Genomic DNA, 20,503 nt, shown 5'->3' with positions numbered 1-20,503 from the left:
ACTGCTTCTAGCAGTCACACTGACAGAAAAAGGATGAAATGACTTAACACCATGTGGTGAATAAAACTTCAAGTTAACAGTTTTAAATAATAGTTTAATGTATTACACTGCCGGTATGTTGTAAAGGTCGTCTGCACATCATTTTCATTTTCAAGGAGTCAACAGCGCATTTTAATCCACTTTTTACAGAAGGACGGAAATTAAATACTAAACGGCTACGTTTCGTTGCCTGTGCACTCCTTAAAATCTGCATTTTGCTTATTTAGGGATGCAGTTATACAGTGTGTAGCTCATTTATTTCTGTACAGTACGTGTGTATTGCATCTGCTTGCAACGTTTCTTTTCTATCACAATCATAAAAACAAAATACAAACACTGACAGAAAAACTAGAGACCTGCTATGGTCCTATGGATGTATAATATATATATATATGTTGAACAAAAGATGACTGCATATAACCATTATGAAGGCTGACGTGTTAGTGGATGCTTCAGAGATTGTTATCAATGGACCTGAAGTGTCAGTGACCGCTGATGTATCACAGTTATTTTCCTGAGAGACAGAAGGCGTATACTGCACCTGATTATACATATACAGCAGTTATGAGGGTACTATCATTAAAGGCTTACACTTTTTTGTCATATGCTTTGTTTACTCATATTAGATCTTCGTGTGAGCATGTAATCTAAATATTATCATATTCACCTCACATGCATTTGGGCAGAGCAGGAAAAGCTGCCGGCCAGTTCACCGTGTGGCCATGTGAATTAGGCATCAATGAAAGTTATTATAGCTGAGTTCAAACTCTACTTATGTCATTTCATTTCTTTTTCTGCTCTTTGGAGACGCCTGGGCCGTCGGTTTGGTCTTGGGGTCCTTTCAGAAAGCGAAGAATCTTCTCGATCGTGGCCTCCTGATATTCATGGGACCATCTGTGTCGAGAAAAGTCAACAAAAAGGCATCTGATGACGTCCATTGTAAGCAAATCAGTTGTCTATAAGGGATATTTGACAGGTCTGCGAAACACCTATTACAAACAATAAAAAAATAATCTATTGTATTCCTAAACTATTCATTAAACAAATAAAATAGACTTTAAAAGATTAATAATGTTAGCATGAAAAGCGACCAAGTAGTTACGACACAACAACACAAACTCAACTTAAATCAGATGTTAAACCTGTTGAGAGAGGGACTTTCCCTCCTAACTAAAGTTTACTTTAAATTTGCTCTCCCAGTTCTACAGATGTGCTAACCATTAACAACATGGTTTTCCTCAGTGACTCACTTGATGCCATTGAAGTTGAGAATCGCTCTCATGTCCTCCGGCAGAGACATGGGGTCGGGCCACATAAAGTTATCTGTGACCGGAACTATGTTCTTCTTACCAGCCAAGGCTGTGACTATCTCCTGCAAGATTAATGATCATTTCTGAGTGTATGAAACAGTAAAGTGTAATGTCCAGACATATAAAAGAACAAATGATAGCTCAGACAGGGAATATTAATGCAGCAGGACTGAAGATAATGATGAAGGCTAAAGATATCCAGTTGAAACGAATGACAATAAGAAACATTTTGCACAGCTAAAAGTAGCTGGTGGTTGGCAGGATTATATCAAATTACATAACTGAATAGAGAGAAAGAGCAGAACTCCATTAGGGAACTATACCTGCACATCTTTTGCCCTTATCAATGGCTTTTTGCTCTCAAACAAAACATTACAGTGTTGCTCATCATGTTTACCAGACGGAATATCAGTTTGCTCACCTGCACATTTATATTAGACTTTAATTAATTGACTTATTATATATTTTATTAAATGTATCTGCCATAGTGATACATATGTGGTTATAAGAGATATTCCACAGTCAAAAAGGGATCACTGCACTTATTTAATTAGCCCCAGTCTGTTGATAAAGGCAGTGGACTTTATTAATCCCAGTGCAGTGCATACAGTTTGAATGTTGTCACAAATTTGATCTGATGTATTCCAGCTAACCCTGTTCAGCTGCTGTATGCAACATACACGAGGAATATTTTGATGAGGGCTTAAGGGTGGAAGTTTTAAATGAGAGATGAGACTTGACATTTCACATGCATGGAAAACCTCTGACCTTATGCACCCAGTCCTTCATGGCAGTGTCACCCATGCACTTGTCGAGCGCGTTGGCGGACAGAACCAGGATAAAGTTACGCGCCCTCTGTACACTCTGAATCAGTTTGTCCTGGAATTTACCGGCTTCCAGCTTCTCCACATCTATGAAGACACTGTATCCTCGGACCTGCAGGTGCACCTTCAGGAGGCTTGGGACAGGGAAGAAAACAAGGAAGTCAGTGAAAAATGTAGCTTTAGCACAGGTAAGGATGAACAAAGACACAGACATTTTTAACTTACACCTTTACATATGCTCCCTGTCATTAGCCTGCCTCTAATTTAACCGTTTTTCTCATCCTTTTCTATCACTCCTGTTTCAGTTCTGACCTGGCCAGCTGGGAGCCGGTAGTCCGACGGTAGCTGATGAAGACGTCGGGCCCTGCAGGCTGGGCGTCTGTGTGGCACGGCTTTAAAGGCCTGCTGCTAAAGGAAAGTATCTTGGCTCTGTGGACTCCGTTGTTTATATGGCAGTCGAGCTGGAGCTGCTGATCTGTCAAATTCTGGACGTTGTTGCGGTCCACTCCCGACTGGACCAGATCGTAGGTGTACTGACGGAAACGAGGGTCCACATCAACTAACCAGTCAGCCATGTTGTTTGGGTCGCATGTGGAGTAGTTGGCATACATCTTCAGCACACGTAAGTCTCTTAAAAACCTGGAGGATGAGACAAAGCAGAAGGTATTTTTTTAGATTAGTGTTGCGATGCTCAGCCTCATAGGCGTTGAAAGGTTTGCACCACCTGCCTCTTGCGGGTGAGAGATGCAGTCATGCCCAGATCAGTGCTCAGATCCTGGTCTGTGATGTTCAGCAGGAGGTCTCCATCCACCTGGAGCTCCTATAGAGCAAGATAGTGTCAGACAGACTCTATAGGCCTGTGATTATCTCTCTGTTGAGTCATTAAAGTGTTTAACATACCTGGAAGCGGTCACAGAAGGCACTAAAGCCAACCTGCTGCAGCCAGGTCTGCACTTCACAGGTTTTCCAGTTGGGCACACATGACAGGATACGTTTCGGCACTTCCTCCGCCATCATGCTCAGCGCCCGCTTGGCGAGGACAGAGGTCGTGCCGTTACTGGAGTACATGACAATTCGTTTTAAGCTCTGCACTGCTCCGATCTCTTGAAATATCTTGAAACGAGGAAAAATTCAAACTCAGTTACAACAAAGCCACAAGACTGTATTACTTAACATTTTGAGCTGTAAGTGGAGTGGATGGTGATTGTACCTTAGTGTTGCGCTGACGAGACTTGATGCTGGTCTCCACGCAAAGGTAAAAGGCTGCAATGCACTTTCCCTCCACTCTTGTGCCATCCAGCAACGGCAAAAGTTGCTGCAGATCAGATGCTGTCCTACCCTGCATCGAGTCTGCACTGTCCAATAAACTGCGGGCGAAGTCATCCGGATCCAGAGATGCGATGAAAGGCTCCACCAGCTCCAAGGTGCCAGATTTCACCACCTCTTTCTCAATTTCTCGGTTTGCAGCCAACACAGTCACAGCCAGACATGCGTGGAAGCGAATGAGTTCGTCCTCTTTGGAAAAAGCCAGCGGGAAAAGCCACTCAGCCGCCTGTTTCTCGATCATCCATCGCTGGCAGCGGTGGCCTCCGTACATGGCACAGTTTGCTAGGGCCACAGCACAGTGGCGCAGCACAGTGGGATCTGTGCCTCGGCACCAGAAGAGGAGGGCGTCCAGGGCGCCGTTAGAGATGAGGTGGACAGATGTCTCCTCCGTGTGCTTGAACATGTGCTCCAGGATCCCAGAGACACTGCGAGCCAGCTGTGCATCCTCCTGCTGTTGGGTCAGGTTGAGGATGACCCCCAAACCCATGCGTGCTAAATAATCTCTGTAAACATACATGTGTAAATCATAAAATCAGTTAGCTGGACTGATCATCTCAAGGTAAATAGTTAACAGATACTCCTGAACAAACGATGCATAAACAGGTACATTATGCTGTGTTTGGTTATCAATCAACTAAGGCTGGAACACAATTATTATTTGGTTGATAGAGTAGACAACAATTATGACAACTGTTTAATCCTTTAAGTCAATAATCAAACAAAAATGCCAAACATTCATGGATACCAGCCTCTCAAATATGATGACATGCTGCTGTTCTCTGTTTCATGTCTCTAAATTGATATATTTTAATTTTGGACTGATGGTCGGACTAAACAAGTCACATCAACCTGTCATTTTACCTGTGATTTCAGTGACTGGCAATCAGTCATTTTATATACTGAATCAAGAAAAGAATAATCAAAAAAATATGCCCCAAAATCAACATAGATAATATAAGGGGTGGACACAATATGTGAATACTAGTTTTAACATTTACAAGCCAATAAAAACAGCCTTGCAATAACCCAAGCTGTGAAGGTTTGTTTGGACTGTGTCACAGAGGTGTTGATTCATCTAGATATATTTTTTAAATTTTGTCCTGGCTGGGTCACATGGCAGGAAAACCTTCTCTTTTATTTGATTTTATTGCATGGGATTGTCACGTGCTTGTGTTGTTTTATCCTGTACAAAAACAAACTACACTGCTATGAAAATCATACAACCTATATTAAGGTCTCAAAGCTACCTGAGAATATAATACACACACAGAGTTACTAGACAGCATCACATTGGAAAAGTAAAGCGTTCACGTTATTCTGTCCACCCCTGTGCATGCAGTACCTGTTATCTGAAATGAGTATCTGCTCCAGCAGTTTTGCAGACTCATAGGTGATCTCCACGGCAGGTATCTGTTGCAGCTGAAGCAGCAGCTCCAGGCCTCCGTCCAGCCGGATCCTGTTGCAGATCTCCTCGGCCACCTGACGGCCCACAGTGGGCAAAACCCAGGCCTCCTCCACCAGCTGAAAGATCTCCGCGATCGCCCTGCGGATCTCATCTGAATCGGACGTCTCCTTGCTCGACTTCAGCCTCCTGATGGCGCAGCGAAGGGCGGGGAGGGAGGTGTCCAGAGCCGCCTGGACGTCGGCACCGATGCCCGGAGACACGGCTCTGGGGTCGGGGCCGGAGCCGGAGCCGGAGCCGGAGCCGCTCCTCCCTCTCTGCAGCCGGCTGACATAATCCGGGACTGTGAGTCTGTCTGAGCTGAACATGATGGAGAAATGTCGGTAGAGCCTCCACAGGAAGAGCGTCAGGGAAAAGAGCATCTACCGGCAGAAACACGTCCGTGTGCGTGGATGCTGAGACGTGTTTACAAAGGCCTCTTATCCCTCCTCTGCAAACCTCAGGACCTCAGCTGTAAATCATTAGTGACAGCTTTCACCAAATTGCATCACCCCTGTCGATGTCATCCCCGGCCAGTAAGCCCATAAAGTCTCATAAGCAGATCTTGAGCAGATCACAGTGTGTGTGCGCATAGTCCTCCTGCATCGTCCCCTTTATCCCAGTAGATGACTTAGTGCATCAACACAGACTCTTTACAGGTATCTTAAAGAGGCAAAACCTCAGGACCGCAAGTTGAAAGCCCAGGAGGCAAACCCTACTAGTTTCCCAGAGAAGAAAACAGACTATTGTTGTCTGACTTCATTCGCTGAGGTTTTGCAGACAAAGGAGGCCTGTTCTTCTCGCGCCGTGTTCCCACCTTATCTGACACACTGTCCCCCCGCAGAAAATGCAAAACATAACACAGCTCTCCAGTAGCAGCCTCGGACCTGTCGCATCCTCCGGTCAGCATCCGCAGGCTGTCTGTATCTTCAAGGGTCTGCACCGCCCACCGGCTCCGGATACTGCCGGGGAATGAAGAGGAAAACAAGCACCCCCCCCCCTCCTCCCCTTCTCTCCTGCTGCATCACCGCCGGTCAGAGCATGCTCATCCCGGGTCTCTGTCAACACTACAGGCCCTCTGCTGGAGGAACCGGAGAAAAACCTCTGAGACAAACCATCACTGTTGCACAAGATGTGCTGTGTGCTGTTTCTGTGCTCAGTCTCAAAGCCATAAGGAGTTATATCAGTTTTAAAGGTCCTATATTATGTTCAATTTAAAGTGCATACTTTTTTTCCGGTACCAGACGTGGCTGCTGCAGCCTTTCTGCACATTTTAGACAAACAGAGCAAATGCTGTTTTGTTTTGCGTTCGACATCTTTCTGTTACTCTAATCTGGCATCAGTGTGGAAAAAACAACGGCGGACAGGGAGGTGGATCCAGGGGGTTTTCATTGGCCTACTGATGAGCTGGAGGAGGTCACATGATCAACAGATCCCCTTACGACATCATAAGGAGAGCCAAATCTAAACGAGGTGTTTTCGCACACCTTTACTGAGGGATCGAGCAGGAGAGAAAGAGAGAGGACAGAGTTTGGCGCTCTCTTGGTACAGTGGGGAAGCATTTATGTTGAAAAGACATTAAAAAAGTGCATTTTGCGTAATATTGGACCTTTAAACAGCAAAAGACAAAAATTCAAAGTGAGGAGAACCACTGTAGACGTGGAGCTGGCATACAGCTATCGATGAATAGCCGTCATTGCAATCCTGTAACACTTTAAAACAAGATTAAGGCTAAATGGCCGTGATACATTATGTAAAGTTAAATCATGCAGGGTATTTAAAATGCTGATTCCATTATTTCTACAGTCTCAGTATATTAATATATGACTGCTATACACCACCAGGCAAACTAATATTTAAAGGATTCACTGTTTATTCATTGCTGTGAGGGGTTTCAAAATACAATTTAAACCCTCCCATTGAAATCAGACTTGTCAATTGAATTAGTTAAATATGAAAATTCAATTTAGAGACTGTACGTCTGGTGTTTGGACTCCTCCTGTGGAGGAGGGTGTCAGGGAGACTCATGACCGCCATTCTACTAAATCCTGACTGTGTCACAGCGGGTGGGCGGTGGACAGCAAACGTTTTGTGAATTATCCAAAAAAGTCGTCACATGACACGGCTGCAGGAAAATGTCATGACTCACAAACAAGCAGGCATATGCACGATAAGACAAAGATGAAGTCTACAGTCATGAACTCTTTTTTTATTAGCTTGTAACCTCGTGTTAAGATAGTGTTGCTGGCCAGATCTTTTTCCTTGAGTCTGTACAATGGCACCAAGTCACGAGCTTTATATTCAAGTCTCATCCTTGAAAGAAAGTAAAGTCAGTGGAAGGTGAAAGTGAAAGTCCAATGAGTTGCAGGCACCTCTGTCACAGTGTAAGTCTCAGGGATGATGCCTTTATTTGGGACCACACAGTTGTGCGAACTGTGTTTAAACAAAGCACACTAGTGAGAGGAGACAAACTGTATTAGCTACTTTACGCCAAGGCTACGCTAGAGCTAGCAGGCCTGCTAACAAGCCTGGAGCTAAATACCAATCTGTAGTGCCTGTGGTATCTAATGTAGTGCTAAGAACACACATCTTCATTGCACTGGTTATCTAGTTTGCGTTGACTATGGTGAAAAGGCTAAACTGGTAACGCTAGGCTAGGTTAAGCTAACACGGCTAATGAGGCTACAGTGCCAGAGGAGCAGAGAAAGACTAAGAAACTGGAAAAAATTAGCATATCAAACTTAGCATAATTAAACAAAAAACAAAACAAAATCACAGGGTTTTTTTCAGTCATTCAAATGTGGCAGTGTAATTAATAACACATTATTCTCTGGTGTGACAAATTCAGAACACGTAGCCTATGTTGCTTTGCAGCGACTTTAAATGACTTACAAGTTATAGTCAAAAAAAGCAAAAGCAGCGAGGTCAGAGGTCAGACAGTCACATTGCTCTTCTCTGCGTCTGTTTATCTGCTCGAGTAGAGAGAGGTTTGCAAATAAGGTTAAAGTAAACGAGGATGAGGGGTGACTGACTCATGTTTCCAATGATCTGGAGCACGCGGTCCGTCATTACAGACTCATTCTGTCCTCTGACACACCAGAGGCAACATGAGGCCTGTCGTCCTGCTGCTCGCTCTGCTCGCTCTGACTTTGGCTGAAGATGGTAAGTGCAACATTAAAAATCACATTTATGGTCCAGAAAAGGTTTTTGTAGTGAGTAAATAGAGGGATGTTTCAGGTTATTCTGTAGAGTATCATCATGTTTCAGTCAGACACGATAACGTATCACCTCTGTGTATCAAACGTGTCCTGATTTAGAGTTTCTATATTTCTATCAGCTGCTACAACTAGATATTGTAGAGAGTAATATACACCTAATAGCCTATTCAGTCATTTTCATTAATTTAGCTGTGAGAAGTTTGAACTTCTGAACTTCACACTGCCTACACATGTAGACTTAAACATATGTATTTATTACAGTTACAGACTGCTACTGACAATAATGTTTAATATCAAATTAATCTGATGATTATTTTTTACATGTATTCAATTGTTTAGTGTATAAAATGTCAGAAAATGGTCAGAATACAAAGTAATAACTTCGAATTGCTTCTTTTGTCTGACCAAAATCCAGAAAATGTTTGGTATTTTTCTCTGGTAAATTACTTCAACAATTAAGCCAGTATCAGAATAATTTGTTGTTGATCAGTTGATCCATTAATTATTTGATTCAGCAGAAAAAAAAAAAAAATTATTCAAATGAAGTACACCATATCCCATTGGCGTACTGCCAAAGCCTCATGGGAGCTGTAATCAAATCAAATCAAATCCAATTAAATCTTATTATTCAAAGGAGGAAATCCATAAAATCAATTTTCTCTTCAGAGTCCTGTATGGGTCGCTGTGAGAACGGCTTTGACTCTCAGAAGGAGTGCCAGTGTGACTCCATGTGCAAATATTACAAGAGCTGCTGCTCTGACTTTGAGGCCATCTGTGGCATGATGAGTAAGAAACATCCGCTCATTTCTTTAAAATCATGTCATGTCATGAGTCAAAACGCTTCAGGGAAGGATGGTCAGCGATGTCACCTTTTCCCCCTCAGCTCGTGGAGACACGTTTGTGTTGGCAGAGGATGATGATGAGTTTGAAGGTACCACTCCGGCTCCAAGACGCCCAACACACGGCCCGTCTATTCCCACCATCAGTCATCAGCTGAAGCCTACACAGGAGCCTGTCCCGGACTTAGGTCGCAGTCCACAGCAGCACACCACACTAGAAATGACCAAACACACTCGACCGATGGATACCGTGGTTCAGAAACCCCCTGTTGTGCAGATAGCACCCGTTTCACAGACAGTAGTCCCCCCTGTGGAGAGCATGCTCAGCACAAGTGAGGCCCCTCAGACTGAAGCAACAGCTGAGACGACCACGGTTCCCGTCACAACCGCCACCACTGAGGTCCCCGACCCAGACGCCGAAGTCTGCAGTGGGAGGCCTTTTGACTCCTTCATGCAGCTAAAGAATGGCTCCATATATGTCTTCAGAGGTACGTAAGCACTACAATCCCCTAAAGTCTACTTTTCTCTGTAGAGGAAATGTAATAAAAATCAGATCAGGCTTGTGAATGCATGTGTATTTTCTAGGGGAGTACTTTTTTGAACTGGATCAGAAGTCGGTGCTTCCTGGTTATCCAAAGCTCATAAAGGATGTGTGGGGCATCAGAGGACCTATCGATGCTGCCTTCACCCGCGTCAACTGTCAAGGCAAGACTTACATATTCAAGGTGGGGACACGGGAAATTATCTTGTTGTAAGTTCACTAGTTAGACACCAGCTGTGACAACAATTTAATATTTAAACCAATCCAAACTATCGTTAGGGAAACAAGTACTGGAGGTTCGATAATGGTGTGCTGGATGATGACTATCCTCGAGATGTCAGCGTGGGCTTCGACAAAATTCCTGATTATGTGGACGCAGCGTTTGCTCTGCCTGCTCCTGGTCACAATGGGAAAGAGAAGGTCTATTTTTTCAAAGGTGTGGCCCGAGATTACACAACACATCCTGATATTTCTGTAGGATATTTTGTGATCACGTGAACATGATGTTGCTTAAATGTCAGATGTCTTAAAAGATTTGCTGGCTCTTCCAGGGGATCAGTACTACACGTATGAGTTTTTGCACCAGCCGTCCCATGAGGAGTGCATCACCATGTCTGAGAAGTCTCCTTCCACGCTGTTCAGACACTACACCGACGTATACTTCAACAACTATGAACGTTTCTTCAGCGAGCTCTTCTCTGACCGTGAGTTGTGGTGTTACAGATTATTTGTGCCTGGGGCCACGTGTCGTCACCTGTACACCTGAATGTTTTTCTAATTTTCTTCAGTGCCTCAGCATCATGACAAACACCACTTCATTGACAAGGACTGGAGGGGCCTCAAGTCTCCGGTGGATGCCGTCATGGCCGGCAGAATCTATGTCACTTCCCCGAGGTCCACGCGACGCCGCAACGATTACCTGCCTGACCAGCAGTGGGGTCAACAGCAAGGCCAGCAGTATGGACAGCAGTGGGACCAGCAGTGGGGTCGCAGGAGGCAAAGCCGCTCACCCTTCTGGGGGTCCATGGCTGGGCAGGGGATGAACATGGGCCAGGAGTTTGCACAAAGGGGGATGGAAATGGGTCTGAGGTTGGCGGAGAGGAGGATGGAAATTGAGGAGAGGCTCGGACGAGACTGGGACGGACGCTGGGCTCAAGACTGGGACCAGGACAGACGGAGAGACCGCCAGAACAACAGAGGCAACTATGACTCCAGAGGGGACAGGTCGTACTTGGACGCCACCCAGAGGAATATGCCCATCCAGAGCGTCTACTTCTTTAAAGGAGGTAAAGCAGCAGGGACAGACTCACTAGCTGTTCATAACGGTCATACAAAACAATTTAACATAATATTCATTCATTCAAACAGTGCAGGATGGTCAGATTTGATCATCACCACTGGCCTTGCATGGATGCCCTGTGTACAACATTTATTACAATTACAGCTGCTACTTACAATTATACTCATCATTGATTAAATGCTTAAATTTAGTGAAAAATCCTCATCACAATATTCTCAATAAGGGGTGTATTCAAATCACTTGTCTCCAATGCATGAAGATATTTAATTTACTGTGACACAAGACTGAGAAACGAACACACTCACATTCTTTAAACAGAGTGTGATAGGCACAGAGCTAGCTACATAAAAAACAGAGATTATAAAGAACAGCACATCCCATTAGTATCTGCCACTGGCATATGACCAAAGCCTCATGAGAGCTGTAATCAAATCAAACCCAACTTAACTTTATTATCCAAAAGTAGGAAATTCATTTGGTCAGAGGAGCAAAAGAAAAGCTGTATATCGTCGTCTCAGGTTGCTGCGTCCAGCAGTATGTTCGCACTCCGTACCTGCAGGCTTCTCCCGCCCTTTCAAAACAAAAGCACCTCTCTGTTCTGCCAGGAACATGTTTCAGACAAAAGAAAGTGAGCAGAGTTACAGATGAGGAGGACAGCTGGGAGGGGGAGGCAGAAACTCTGTAATTTCTTCAAACTTTCCCCAGATCCGTCTGGCCACAGCAGGCTTATTATAATTAGTTTCACATGCTGTGTATCAGTCGACGTGATGAAGAAACAGAAGTCTAAAGTCACTGCAGTTCCCCTTTAGACTCACCGTCATATTCAGTTGTGTTATCTGATCCCCAGAGAAAAGCCTGATTATTATTATTATTGAGCTTAACTATGGTTATATTTACTGACTAATAGTGTATGAGTGTCCCTCACACTCCTCTGCAGTTATCCAGTGAGGCAACATGAATGATTGTCTTGTTTTATGTGTTTTCTAGATAAATACTACAGAGTGGACCTCAAGACCAAGAGAGTGGACCCCGCCATGCCTCCATATCCCAGATCCATCGCCAAGTACTGGCTCGGCTGTTCAGACACCACCGGGGCAGAGAAGTAGTTTCAAATACTTTTAGATATTTTGATATGATGATTTGGATTAACTTTGTATACAACACATCGTTCATTGGCTGAATCTAGTGGCTGTGAACCAAAACAAAAAGTGTGTCAAACATGTTCAGTTGTAACACATAACTAGCTGCTCATCAACTTCAGCAAATATTGGAGATCAATGAAAGTCCACACGCTTCTCGTTCAGGCCAAAGTTCAGACGGTTGATTTTCTCTGCAGTTGTCGACATCATGCTTTATTAAACACAACAATGATTTACTCTTGTACTCCTCTACAGTTCAGTGTTTTACTTTTTACGTCACTCTATTAATCTGAAAGCTATAGTTACTGGTTAGTTTGCAGATCATGATTTTGCATATAAAACGTGATCAGCTTATAAAACATGATGGTTGAACTAACAAACTCTGTAAAAAGTAGTTGAAAGTAGCTTCATCTCAATTATGTGGAAATGCATCAGTAGTAATATTCCACTAATGTTACACATACCATACTATATAACTCTTTTGATACTTTTGATACTTTAGGTGCATTATTTTGAATGCAGGACATGCTTTTGCTGCATTTCTCCGCCTCCTCCGCCCTCATTTTTGCCACTGTATCGCATCCATTCACACAGATCCACGCAGACATTTAATTCAGTGATGTTTTCTAAATCACGTATCTACAAATTTCTAAATGTTTATTTTCATTATTAATTGTGAACATATACACAACAAAAAAGAGTGAATAAGAAAATCTGAAACATTCATGACATGAGGACCAAAGGGTCACAAAATCTTGACGTATTGTCACACAGATCACTCTCACCCTCATAATGAAAAGAAAAATCCCTAAATTGCAATAATGTGGGTTTTAGCCAGCGGTAGTATTGTGTGACCGTCACAGCAGAGCTCAGAGGGCGGTGACAGATGGGGAGTTTTCTGACATCTACTGAGGGCAAAATACACTGACAAAGCAGCTTTGTTGAATTTCAGGGGCTTTTGACAGACGTCTAAAGGGTGCACTGTTACAGTCTGTTCTTACTTGCCGAGTCATACACTCTTACTACGACTACTGTGACATGTTTTCTATTGTTTGCTCTTGTCTTCCTACTTTTACATCACTGGAGCAAAATTAAATAAATAAATTTAACATGTTTCAAATTATATTCATGTGACATTTTGGCTAAAGGTTGAGATATTTTCTGCTGTAACCTGTGTAACAAATAACCATGATTCAAGAATCACAGACCTGTAGTTGACTCGGATTTACAGTAGTTACGTTTTTCTTTTTGTGCCTTTAACATTGTAACTGCAGAATAATAAATATGCAGTTTTGTTTGGATCAGACCTGCTGACATATTAGTTACTCAGAGGTTATGAGTGTTTGATCAGGACATTTTCATAGCAGGGTTCGTCATTCATACTGACCACTGCGCCTTCGTTGGTGATGACCTCCGTGAGGCTCATGGCATCTCCTGCTGGCCCCACAGTCAGGTAGCCGCTCTCAGTTTTTCCTGCACTGGGGTCGCCAGCCTGCTTTGTGTCTCCCTCAGGCCTCAGATCTGACCCCGACTCGACCGAAGCCACCTCCGGCACGCTCTTCAAAATGGACGACAGTGGTCTTTTAGGAGTGCAGCTCTCTGATGATGGAGTGTCACCAGCATTAGCTACGTCAGGGGAGTTTTGAGATGTATGCTTTCTCCTGATTGGCTTACATACACCGGCCTCCCCTCCAGACGGCCCTCCCTGCTCCCACACACTCACCCGAGCTCCGAGCTTCCTCCTGGGTGGTTTGGTAATCCCCTCAGCTGCCTTAGGCTTGGGCCTGCCGGGCTCCTGCTCCTTTTGTCTCTGGAGGCTGCCGAGACGTCGTAGCATGGCCTGAACAGGGCCCTCAGAGCTCGACTCCGTCTTCAGCACGGGCTTCCCTGCCTTGCCCACCGTCACATACACTGTGGTGACCCTATCTGAGACCCCCACCTGAGCATCAGTGGCAGGTGTTGGCAGCTGGGTCCCTTTATGAGCTGTGTTGGACATAGTCCGCCTTCGTCCTGATGCCCCAGGGACCTGCAGGGTGGCCCGGGTTGGGGTTCTGTCCGCTTCTTGGTCCCCAAAGTCATAGGCTGATTCCTGATTGTCTGTCGCAATCACGTCATCTTCCCTCTCCTCACCTTCAGCTCCATCTTCCTCCCCAGCTCTGACTGCTCCTCCCTGACTCTGGAGGGCAGACAGCATCAAAACCCCCCAGGGTGACTTAGGTTTGTTGCGTGGTTGTCCAGGGAGAGCGCCAGTGTCCTGACCCGAGCCACGCCTCTCCTTGGGGCTGAAGCGAGTCCCCTCGGCAAACGAGACAGATGGCCGCTTGGACTTGGCGATGCTGGAGGTGCGAGGGATGTTGAATGGCGAGGTGATGTCCTCACTGCTGAAGCCGGACGGGTCTAAGAACATGTTGCACTTCGAGCTCATCTCCTGGAACTCACCGCCCGCCACCGCTGGGATGTCTGCCAAAGACAAGGAGAGAGAAAAGTCCAGCGACATAAGAAGAAGGGAAAGGGAAGTCTGCAGTGCCGGTTGTGCTCACCACCAAAAGTGGGCACTCTGAGGTTTGGTGTATCCCTGCTCCTACCTTCTCTTGGAGGGACACAGTAGAGCGCCTCTCCCTCCTCCTCATCACTGTCAAAGGACGACCCTTCAGTCACCCAGCCAGAGGAGGGAGGCTCAATGAAGCTGTGGTTGAACGTCAGCTCTGGGTCATGGTGAGATACTGTGTGTGACATGAAAAACAGATTGAAAGTTACTGAAAAGTCTGTTCATGCTTTAAGATATGTTTTTAGCACTGTGTTACATAATTAACTGAAGCAGTTCCTCCTTCAAACATTTCACCCCTTCAGACACAGAGATGAAAAAATATTCAACTTAGAATTTATCATTCATCAATTTAATTTAATTATAATTTTTTTTATAAGTTCATTCCCAAGAAGCTGTATAATCTGAAGAACAGCTGAACTCTTCATAAGAATAGATAAGTCAAGATGAATAAAATGGCCCATTACAACATATCATCAGTATTATGCACGATTATCCCATGAATACTGTTGGGCAGGACTGACCGGTGACACGAGGCAGGCCAGAGGACCAATCAGAGACACAGGGGAGGGCAGCACCAATGTTAGCCAGGACGCTGTAGACGTGATATTTTATCCGAACAGACAAACCTCCATCGGCCACAGTCGCCCTGGAAGAAGGAAGGGTACAACGGCTTATATAGTCAGAATCTCATACTGTTGCACAGTGACATAGTCAAATTTGATTTGATTGTACAATTGAATCTAGAGTCTGGGTTGTGTTATATATATAAGGTTCTGTGTGGGGAAAGGACAAAAGAGGGCTGAAAAGTTCACAGCTGGTCATGGCTCAAAATCAAAGTAAAAGCCGTTTGATTTCACAAATTTTAAAAGTTCACTCCAGTTCAAGGCAGCCCGGGAGTGTTTGGATCTCTATACAGAATACCAAGAGGTCGTGATGATGGTGATAAAGTGATGTGAGGCGCAGACCTGTCTTTGCCATCCACGGGGCCTCCTCCACAACACAAGCAACAGCAGAGCACAGCAAGGAGCAGCAGGAGCAAAGGAACCAGCACACCAGCTAATACAGAGCCTCTGATACCTGGCATCAACACACACACACACACACACACACACACACACACACACATCAAGAAACGTGATGCCATTTGGGCTCATACACTAATCCATCCACCAGCATTTACAGATACATTTTTGGTGGATAGATGGATGGATGGACGGAGGGAGGTCGGGATGTGAGGATAGATGCACTTACTGCTGGGACAGACACCAGTGACTGGGTGGCACTGGACCTCGTCACCACAGTCGCAGGCGGAGGAGCAGTTGAGGCCGAACTGCAGGGCGGGACAGCTGCTGTTACAGCTGGAAAAAAAAACGTAGAATTACATAGTTGCACCACCACAGAAAACAAAGTGTCCTGTGTGTGAACACTTAATCATGATCTATTTTAGCGTACAGTGAAAACACACTGTGATGACTAATACACATTGCAGCCACATAGGGGAGAAAATTAAAGGGAGGTTTTTAGCATGTTTTAACCTCATTGTGCATTTACTTTTATTTTCCAAAGCGTACTTAGTTTGAATTTGCTAAAATTATATGACCATCTTGGTATGAAAAGACATTTTATCTTCTCATGTTTGCTTTACTTTGGGCGTTTGTCCCATGGGTTTGGTCTGAAGAAAACACAGTTCGTGACACCAGTGCTGTTTAGAGGCTGATCGTTAATTTGCAGAGGCCAGAGGTTCCTTGAATGCACCAGCGACTACCAACTACACCATGGCGATGTAAGTTTGACAAACAAAACAGCAATGCAAGTAAAGTGACGTTTGTTTTAGGGTTGGCTTAGTTAAGTCTGTTTAGCTAATAATGTGGTTAAACACTGTGTATTTGCATTTTGAAGTATTTCAGTTTAAAATAGTGAAGGTCATGGTCAGCCAACCTTGAGAATAAAGGCCCTTATCAGTCTGCTGACACGACTGTCATTTTAATAAAACAACAGGCATGACTACAAAAACCAAAATACTGAGTGACAGTTTTATCTTAGCTCCTCTTGCTTCTGTGGCTGGTTAAACGATTTGAGCATCTGTGATTTAAAGCATTGCTTTAATCCGTGGCCCTGCCAGCCAGCTCACCTCTCTCCCTGAAAGCCTGGCTGACAGACACATCTTCCTGTCACGTGATGGCAGTCACCGTGGAAACAAGGGCTACACAGGAAGCTGCAGGCGTCTCCGAACGTCCTGTTAGAGCAGGCCTCCTCACATCTGGCGGGAGGGAACGATGAAGATAATAATAATAAAGGCATCTTCCTAAACATCAGTCTCACTGCGTGTGTAACTATTTAAACTGATTCTTTTCCTACCACACATGCACATAAAGTGCACACAGTCTGTTACGTTTGCTGCTTTAGAGAGTGAAGACACAAGTAAAGGCAAGATCAAAGAGCAGACTTATTTTAAAGCTACAGGATTATACCATTGGTTTTACATGTAGCAGCACATTAACTATAAACTGCATTAACTCTATGTTACAGACAACTTTTACCAAAGCGTACCGGACACTCTAAGTCTGATTTTCCTCCTTTCAGGCAGCTATTTGCATTTATTTCCACACAGTATGAAAATCAATATGCAGAGTGGAAATTTGCTTAGCAGCAACACTCTATCCATCACATGTTATCAGTAAATGGCAGTGCAGTGGTGAGCTGCTACTGACTGGGTTATTATTTCATTTTAGCAGGTTTAATAGCTTGTGGGAAACTCAAATCCACATCGTCGTATCTCATCTGGGTTTGATTTTCTGACTACAATTGCGAGTTATTTGATGGACGTTGGAAGCCAGAACAAACAGCCGTATGAACCAACCAGGAAATGTTTTTAGTTCCCAGTTTTCAACTGCTTTTTAGCAAGATGATAAAGTACCCACTATGGGATCCATACGCTGACAGGTCATAGGAGATTTATTAGACTGATGAAGGCTGTTGTTATTATTTTAAGTATTTCAAAAACACTGGTAGGTGGAAAAACCTGACTTCATGATGTACTTCGTAAAATTCTTGGTTAGTTGGATGTGATTTGTTGGTCTAAAATAATGTTTCCCAGTCCGGGTCCTGGAAGCCCACTGCCCTGCTCCAACACACCTGATTCAAATGAATGGATCATTCAGGCTTCCTGATCATTTCAATCAGGGAAACATCTAAAACATGCAGAGCAGTGGGCAGGATTGAGAAATACCATTCTAGAAATGTAATAAACTCCGACAAATGATCTGGTAACCTTCACTATAACTTAAGCAAGGCCTCAAACTCGTATGCACACCTGGATCCAGTCCATCCAGGGTCACAGCTCGAACATTTCCCAGTTTTCGGGTCACAGGGTTCATTATTTCTACAACGTGGACACTTCTCCTGGCAGCCGTCTCCATAATAACCAGACGGGCACTCGCGGTCGCATCGTGTACCATTCCAGCCGAGCTCACAGGCATCACAGGCGCCATCGGTGGGGGAGCAGAGCTGGTTGTCTTTACAGAAACCACATCTAAAGGCAGGAGAGGGAAACAGAAAGGCAGTGACAGAGAGCTAACAGTGACAGACAAATATTCTGACATTCTGACATGTATCATAGCCTAAACCTACCTCATTTTACATCCGCTGCCGTACTTCCCATCTTCACAGGGCTGGTTGCAGAAGGGACCCTGGTACCCTGGGTGGCACAGGCACTCCCCGTTGACCGGGTCACAGCTGCTGTGTGTGAGGTCACAGTTACATCGCCGGTCACAGCTGAGTCCCCACCAAACTGCTTCGCATTCACACACACCGGTGAGCTGATTACAGCGCGACAGGTAGCAGTTGCACGGCATGGCACATTTCAGGCCCCTGTGGCCCCTGTGGCACTGACACAAGCCCGTCAGCTGGTCGCAGCCGGGGCCCACAGATCCCGCACTGACACACTGGCACGGCTTAGAGCAGGTTGACGTCCACCAGCCCTCGTCGCAGGTGCAGTTTCCGTGGACGGGGTGGCAGTGGCCGTGCCGGCCGCACCTGCAGGAGTACTGGCACAGGGGACCCCAGCGGTTGGAGTTGCAGGTGCACTCACCCGTGGCGGGGTGACAGTGGCCATGTGGGTAGCACTGACACACCCGGCGACAGTCTGAGGCCCAGAACTGAGGAGGACAGCCTGGTAACAACCAAGCAAACACAGGGAATACATATAACATTAATACAGTACAAAACACTGTATAAAGTGGTGGAATGTACATTTACTATTACTTTTGTTACTTCACAATACTTTCTACTTAAACTCCACTAAATTTCAGTGAGAAAAAGCGTAGTTTCACTGCACTACATTTGGCAGGTATAGTACTGGTTGCTTTTCAGATGAATTATCTAATTAATTTTAATGAATATATATATATGTATTTCATTTAAATAATCAATTTAAAGGTATAATTATCAAATGTATCAAAAACAGAGAGATCAAGTTCCTAAAAAGAACTTTTTCTTTATTTCGGCCTCATTTATTATGTATCTGATGACCTCTCAGATTTGTCTTGTGACCTTTTGGATGGAGCACGAACCCTCGGCTGGGAAGCAACTCAAAATTTAAAATCTCCACCCTGACGTGCAACAACAGCAACAGCACAGTACTTACTGTGGATACTTGGATACTACAAATACATTAAGCTGATAACACTTCTGTGCCTTTATTTAAGTAGGTTTTTAAATGGAAGACTTAATGGGGTATTATTATACTGTTGTATTGGTGACTGAACTTAAGTTAAAGGTTTGAATACTTTTACAACTGGGATTCCTGTTGTTGTTGTTGTTGTTGTTCATTGTCACTCACGTGTTTTACATTGAGCGCCGAAGTAGCCTGGTGGGCAGCGACACACTCCAGGATACACACAGATCTCATCCTTCAGGCAGGCCTGCTCCCCCTCACACACAGCTACACACACACACGCACATGCGCACACACACACACACACACACACACACAGCATGCTAGTGAATGAGAAACCAGGAAAGCAAAGCAAATATGGAGGCAATAAAAGCATAAGTCCTGCAGATTGCTCTCCATTAGAACATTTAAACTCACGTATTGTGCACTCTTCTATTCCGTCTTGACGCCATCCAGCACAACAGACTAAAGTTGAGGGGTTCCTGAATTTACAGAAAAAAAATAATCAAGTCAGCCTGACAAATCTGAAACTTAACAAGAAAACTCAACTACAGACTCTGACAACAGCCTTAGGAAATAATTAAAAGGAAAAGAAGATATAAAATACAGGCTGTATAAGTGGAGCTCCTTGAAAAAATCCTACAATTTGTCACAGGAATAGCATCACTGGTATCTTGATTTTTCTTCCACTGATGTTAAAATCTCCTGAAATCAACTGGCTCTTGCTGTCATCACTTGACAGTAGAACAGCAGTAAGATAGGAGGTGTGAGTGAAGGTAAAGGTGAAGCGTACCTGATATCGCGGCAGACGTTCTTCCCGGCAGGATCCAGCGTTTGTGAGGAGGACAGCGAGCAGCAGAGCAGAGCACTCAGAGCTCTGAGAAGCTTCATCTCCACACAAAGTCCGAGACTAAAAGCAGGGACCGAATATCTGTCTGTCCTCACGTCTTTGTGTCCTCACTTCTGTCTTGTCCCTCAGCTTGTTCTCCTTCCAGTCAGAAGGAGCACAATGAGAGGCAGTATCTCTCTTTCTGTCTACCCTCCACCCTTCCCTCGTTCTTTCTCTCCTGTGAGTCGTCTTGTGGCTCCGCTGCAGCCGGGGAGGTCGAAGCCCCCGGGTTTCCTCTTCCCATTTCCTGGGGAAGTCAGAGCCACTTCCTTCTATTCAGCCAGACACAGAGCTTTTTAAAGATGGTCGAACACTAACACACAAAAACTCGCCGCACACACTGGTGGGGGACGTGCAAACCCAAACACACACACCCCTGCTGTTCACCTTTTCCCAGAATCTACTGTTAACAGC

At 44.6% G+C, this 20,503-nt stretch overlaps 3 protein-coding genes across 4 annotated transcripts; 1 reads left to right on the top strand and 2 right to left on the bottom strand.

The window, feature by feature from the left end:
- Window positions 1-535: 535 nt before the first annotated feature.
- sarm1 (sterile alpha and TIR motif containing 1) lies at window positions 536-5,335 on the bottom strand. The gene is made up of 8 exons (XM_070828807.1): window positions 4,842-5,335; window positions 3,384-4,002; window positions 3,074-3,286; window positions 2,902-2,993; window positions 2,486-2,812; window positions 2,118-2,307; window positions 1,290-1,411; window positions 536-933 (listed from the first exon to the last, which is right to left on the bottom strand). The coding sequence occupies exons 1-8, from the start codon at window positions 5,321-5,323 to the stop codon at window positions 822-824; spliced, it is 2,157 nt and encodes a 718-aa protein (XP_070684908.1). The 5' UTR covers window positions 5,324-5,335; the 3' UTR covers window positions 536-821.
- A 2,699-nt stretch (window positions 5,336-8,034) lies between these two features.
- vtna (vitronectin a) lies at window positions 8,035-12,316 on the top strand. Of its 2 annotated transcripts, XM_070828805.1 has the most exons (8): window positions 8,039-8,102; window positions 8,825-8,944; window positions 9,042-9,485; window positions 9,583-9,722; window positions 9,818-9,974; window positions 10,090-10,242; window positions 10,327-10,824; window positions 11,826-12,316. In XM_070828805.1, the coding sequence occupies exons 1-8, from the start codon at window positions 8,048-8,050 to the stop codon at window positions 11,942-11,944; spliced, it is 1,686 nt and encodes a 561-aa protein (XP_070684906.1). In that variant the 5' UTR covers window positions 8,039-8,047; the 3' UTR covers window positions 11,945-12,316. The 2 variants fall into 2 exon arrangements, with proteins under 2 accessions (XP_070684905.1, XP_070684906.1); XM_070828804.1 differs by lacking the exon at window positions 8,825-8,944 and having other exon boundaries at window positions 8,035-8,102.
- Window positions 12,317-12,383: 67 nt separating this feature from the next.
- Window positions 12,384-20,228, bottom strand: scarf1 (scavenger receptor class F, member 1). Its single transcript, XM_070829105.1, has 11 exons — window positions 19,994-20,228; window positions 19,618-19,682; window positions 19,366-19,467; window positions 18,156-18,696; window positions 17,839-18,057; window positions 16,657-16,785; window positions 15,777-15,883; window positions 15,491-15,602; window positions 15,047-15,171; window positions 14,563-14,700; window positions 12,384-14,437 (listed from the first exon to the last, which is right to left on the bottom strand). Exons 1-11 carry the CDS (start codon window positions 20,089-20,091, stop codon window positions 13,311-13,313), a joined length of 2,763 nt encoding a protein of 920 aa, XP_070685206.1. The 5' UTR covers window positions 20,092-20,228; the 3' UTR covers window positions 12,384-13,310.
- Between the last annotated feature and the right edge of the window lie 275 nt (window positions 20,229-20,503).

The sequence above is a fragment of the Pempheris klunzingeri genome, chromosome 4, assembly GCF_042242105.1.
Source record: "Pempheris klunzingeri isolate RE-2024b chromosome 4, fPemKlu1.hap1, whole genome shotgun sequence".
Lineage (NCBI taxonomy): Eukaryota > Metazoa > Chordata > Actinopteri > Acropomatiformes > Pempheridae > Pempheris > Pempheris klunzingeri.
Note: the sequence above shows the minus strand (reverse complement) of the source record. Positions and strands in the feature narration are given on the sequence as shown.

Excerpts from the sequence above, each read along its gene's own strand:
- sarm1 (XM_070828807.1), bottom strand. The coding sequence starts at position 5,323 with ATGCTCTTTTCCCTGACGCTCTTCCTGTGGAGGCTCTACCGACATTTC. Across the intron at positions 2,308-2,485 it reads ACCGGCTCCCAGCTGGCCAG|CCTCCTGAAGGTGCACCTGC; the intron begins GTCAGAACTGAA and ends CCCTGTCCCAAG. Across the intron at positions 1,412-2,117 it reads TGAAGGACTGGGTGCATAAG|GAGATAGTCACAGCCTTGGC; the intron begins GTCAGAGGTTTT and ends TTAATCTTGCAG.
- vtna (XM_070828805.1), top strand. The coding sequence starts at position 8,048 with ATGAGGCCTGTCGTCCTGCTGCTCGCTCTGCTCGCTCTGACTTTGGCT. Across the intron at positions 8,103-8,824 it reads TCTGACTTTGGCTGAAGATG|AGTCCTGTATGGGTCGCTGT; the intron begins GTAAGTGCAACA and ends TTTTCTCTTCAG. Across the intron at positions 9,723-9,817 it reads GCAAGACTTACATATTCAAG|GGAAACAAGTACTGGAGGTT; the intron begins GTGGGGACACGG and ends AACTATCGTTAG.
- scarf1 (XM_070829105.1), bottom strand. The coding sequence starts at position 20,091 with ATGAAGCTTCTCAGAGCTCTGAGTGCTCTGCTCTGCTGCTCGCTGTCC. Across the intron at positions 15,884-16,656 it reads CCAGGCTTTCAGGGAGAGAG|CTGTAACAGCAGCTGTCCCG; the intron begins GTGAGCTGGCTG and ends TTTTTTTTCCAG. Across the intron at positions 14,438-14,562 it reads CTGTGTCCCTCCAAGAGAAG|ACATCCCAGCGGTGGCGGGC; the intron begins GTAGGAGCAGGG and ends TGTCTTTGGCAG.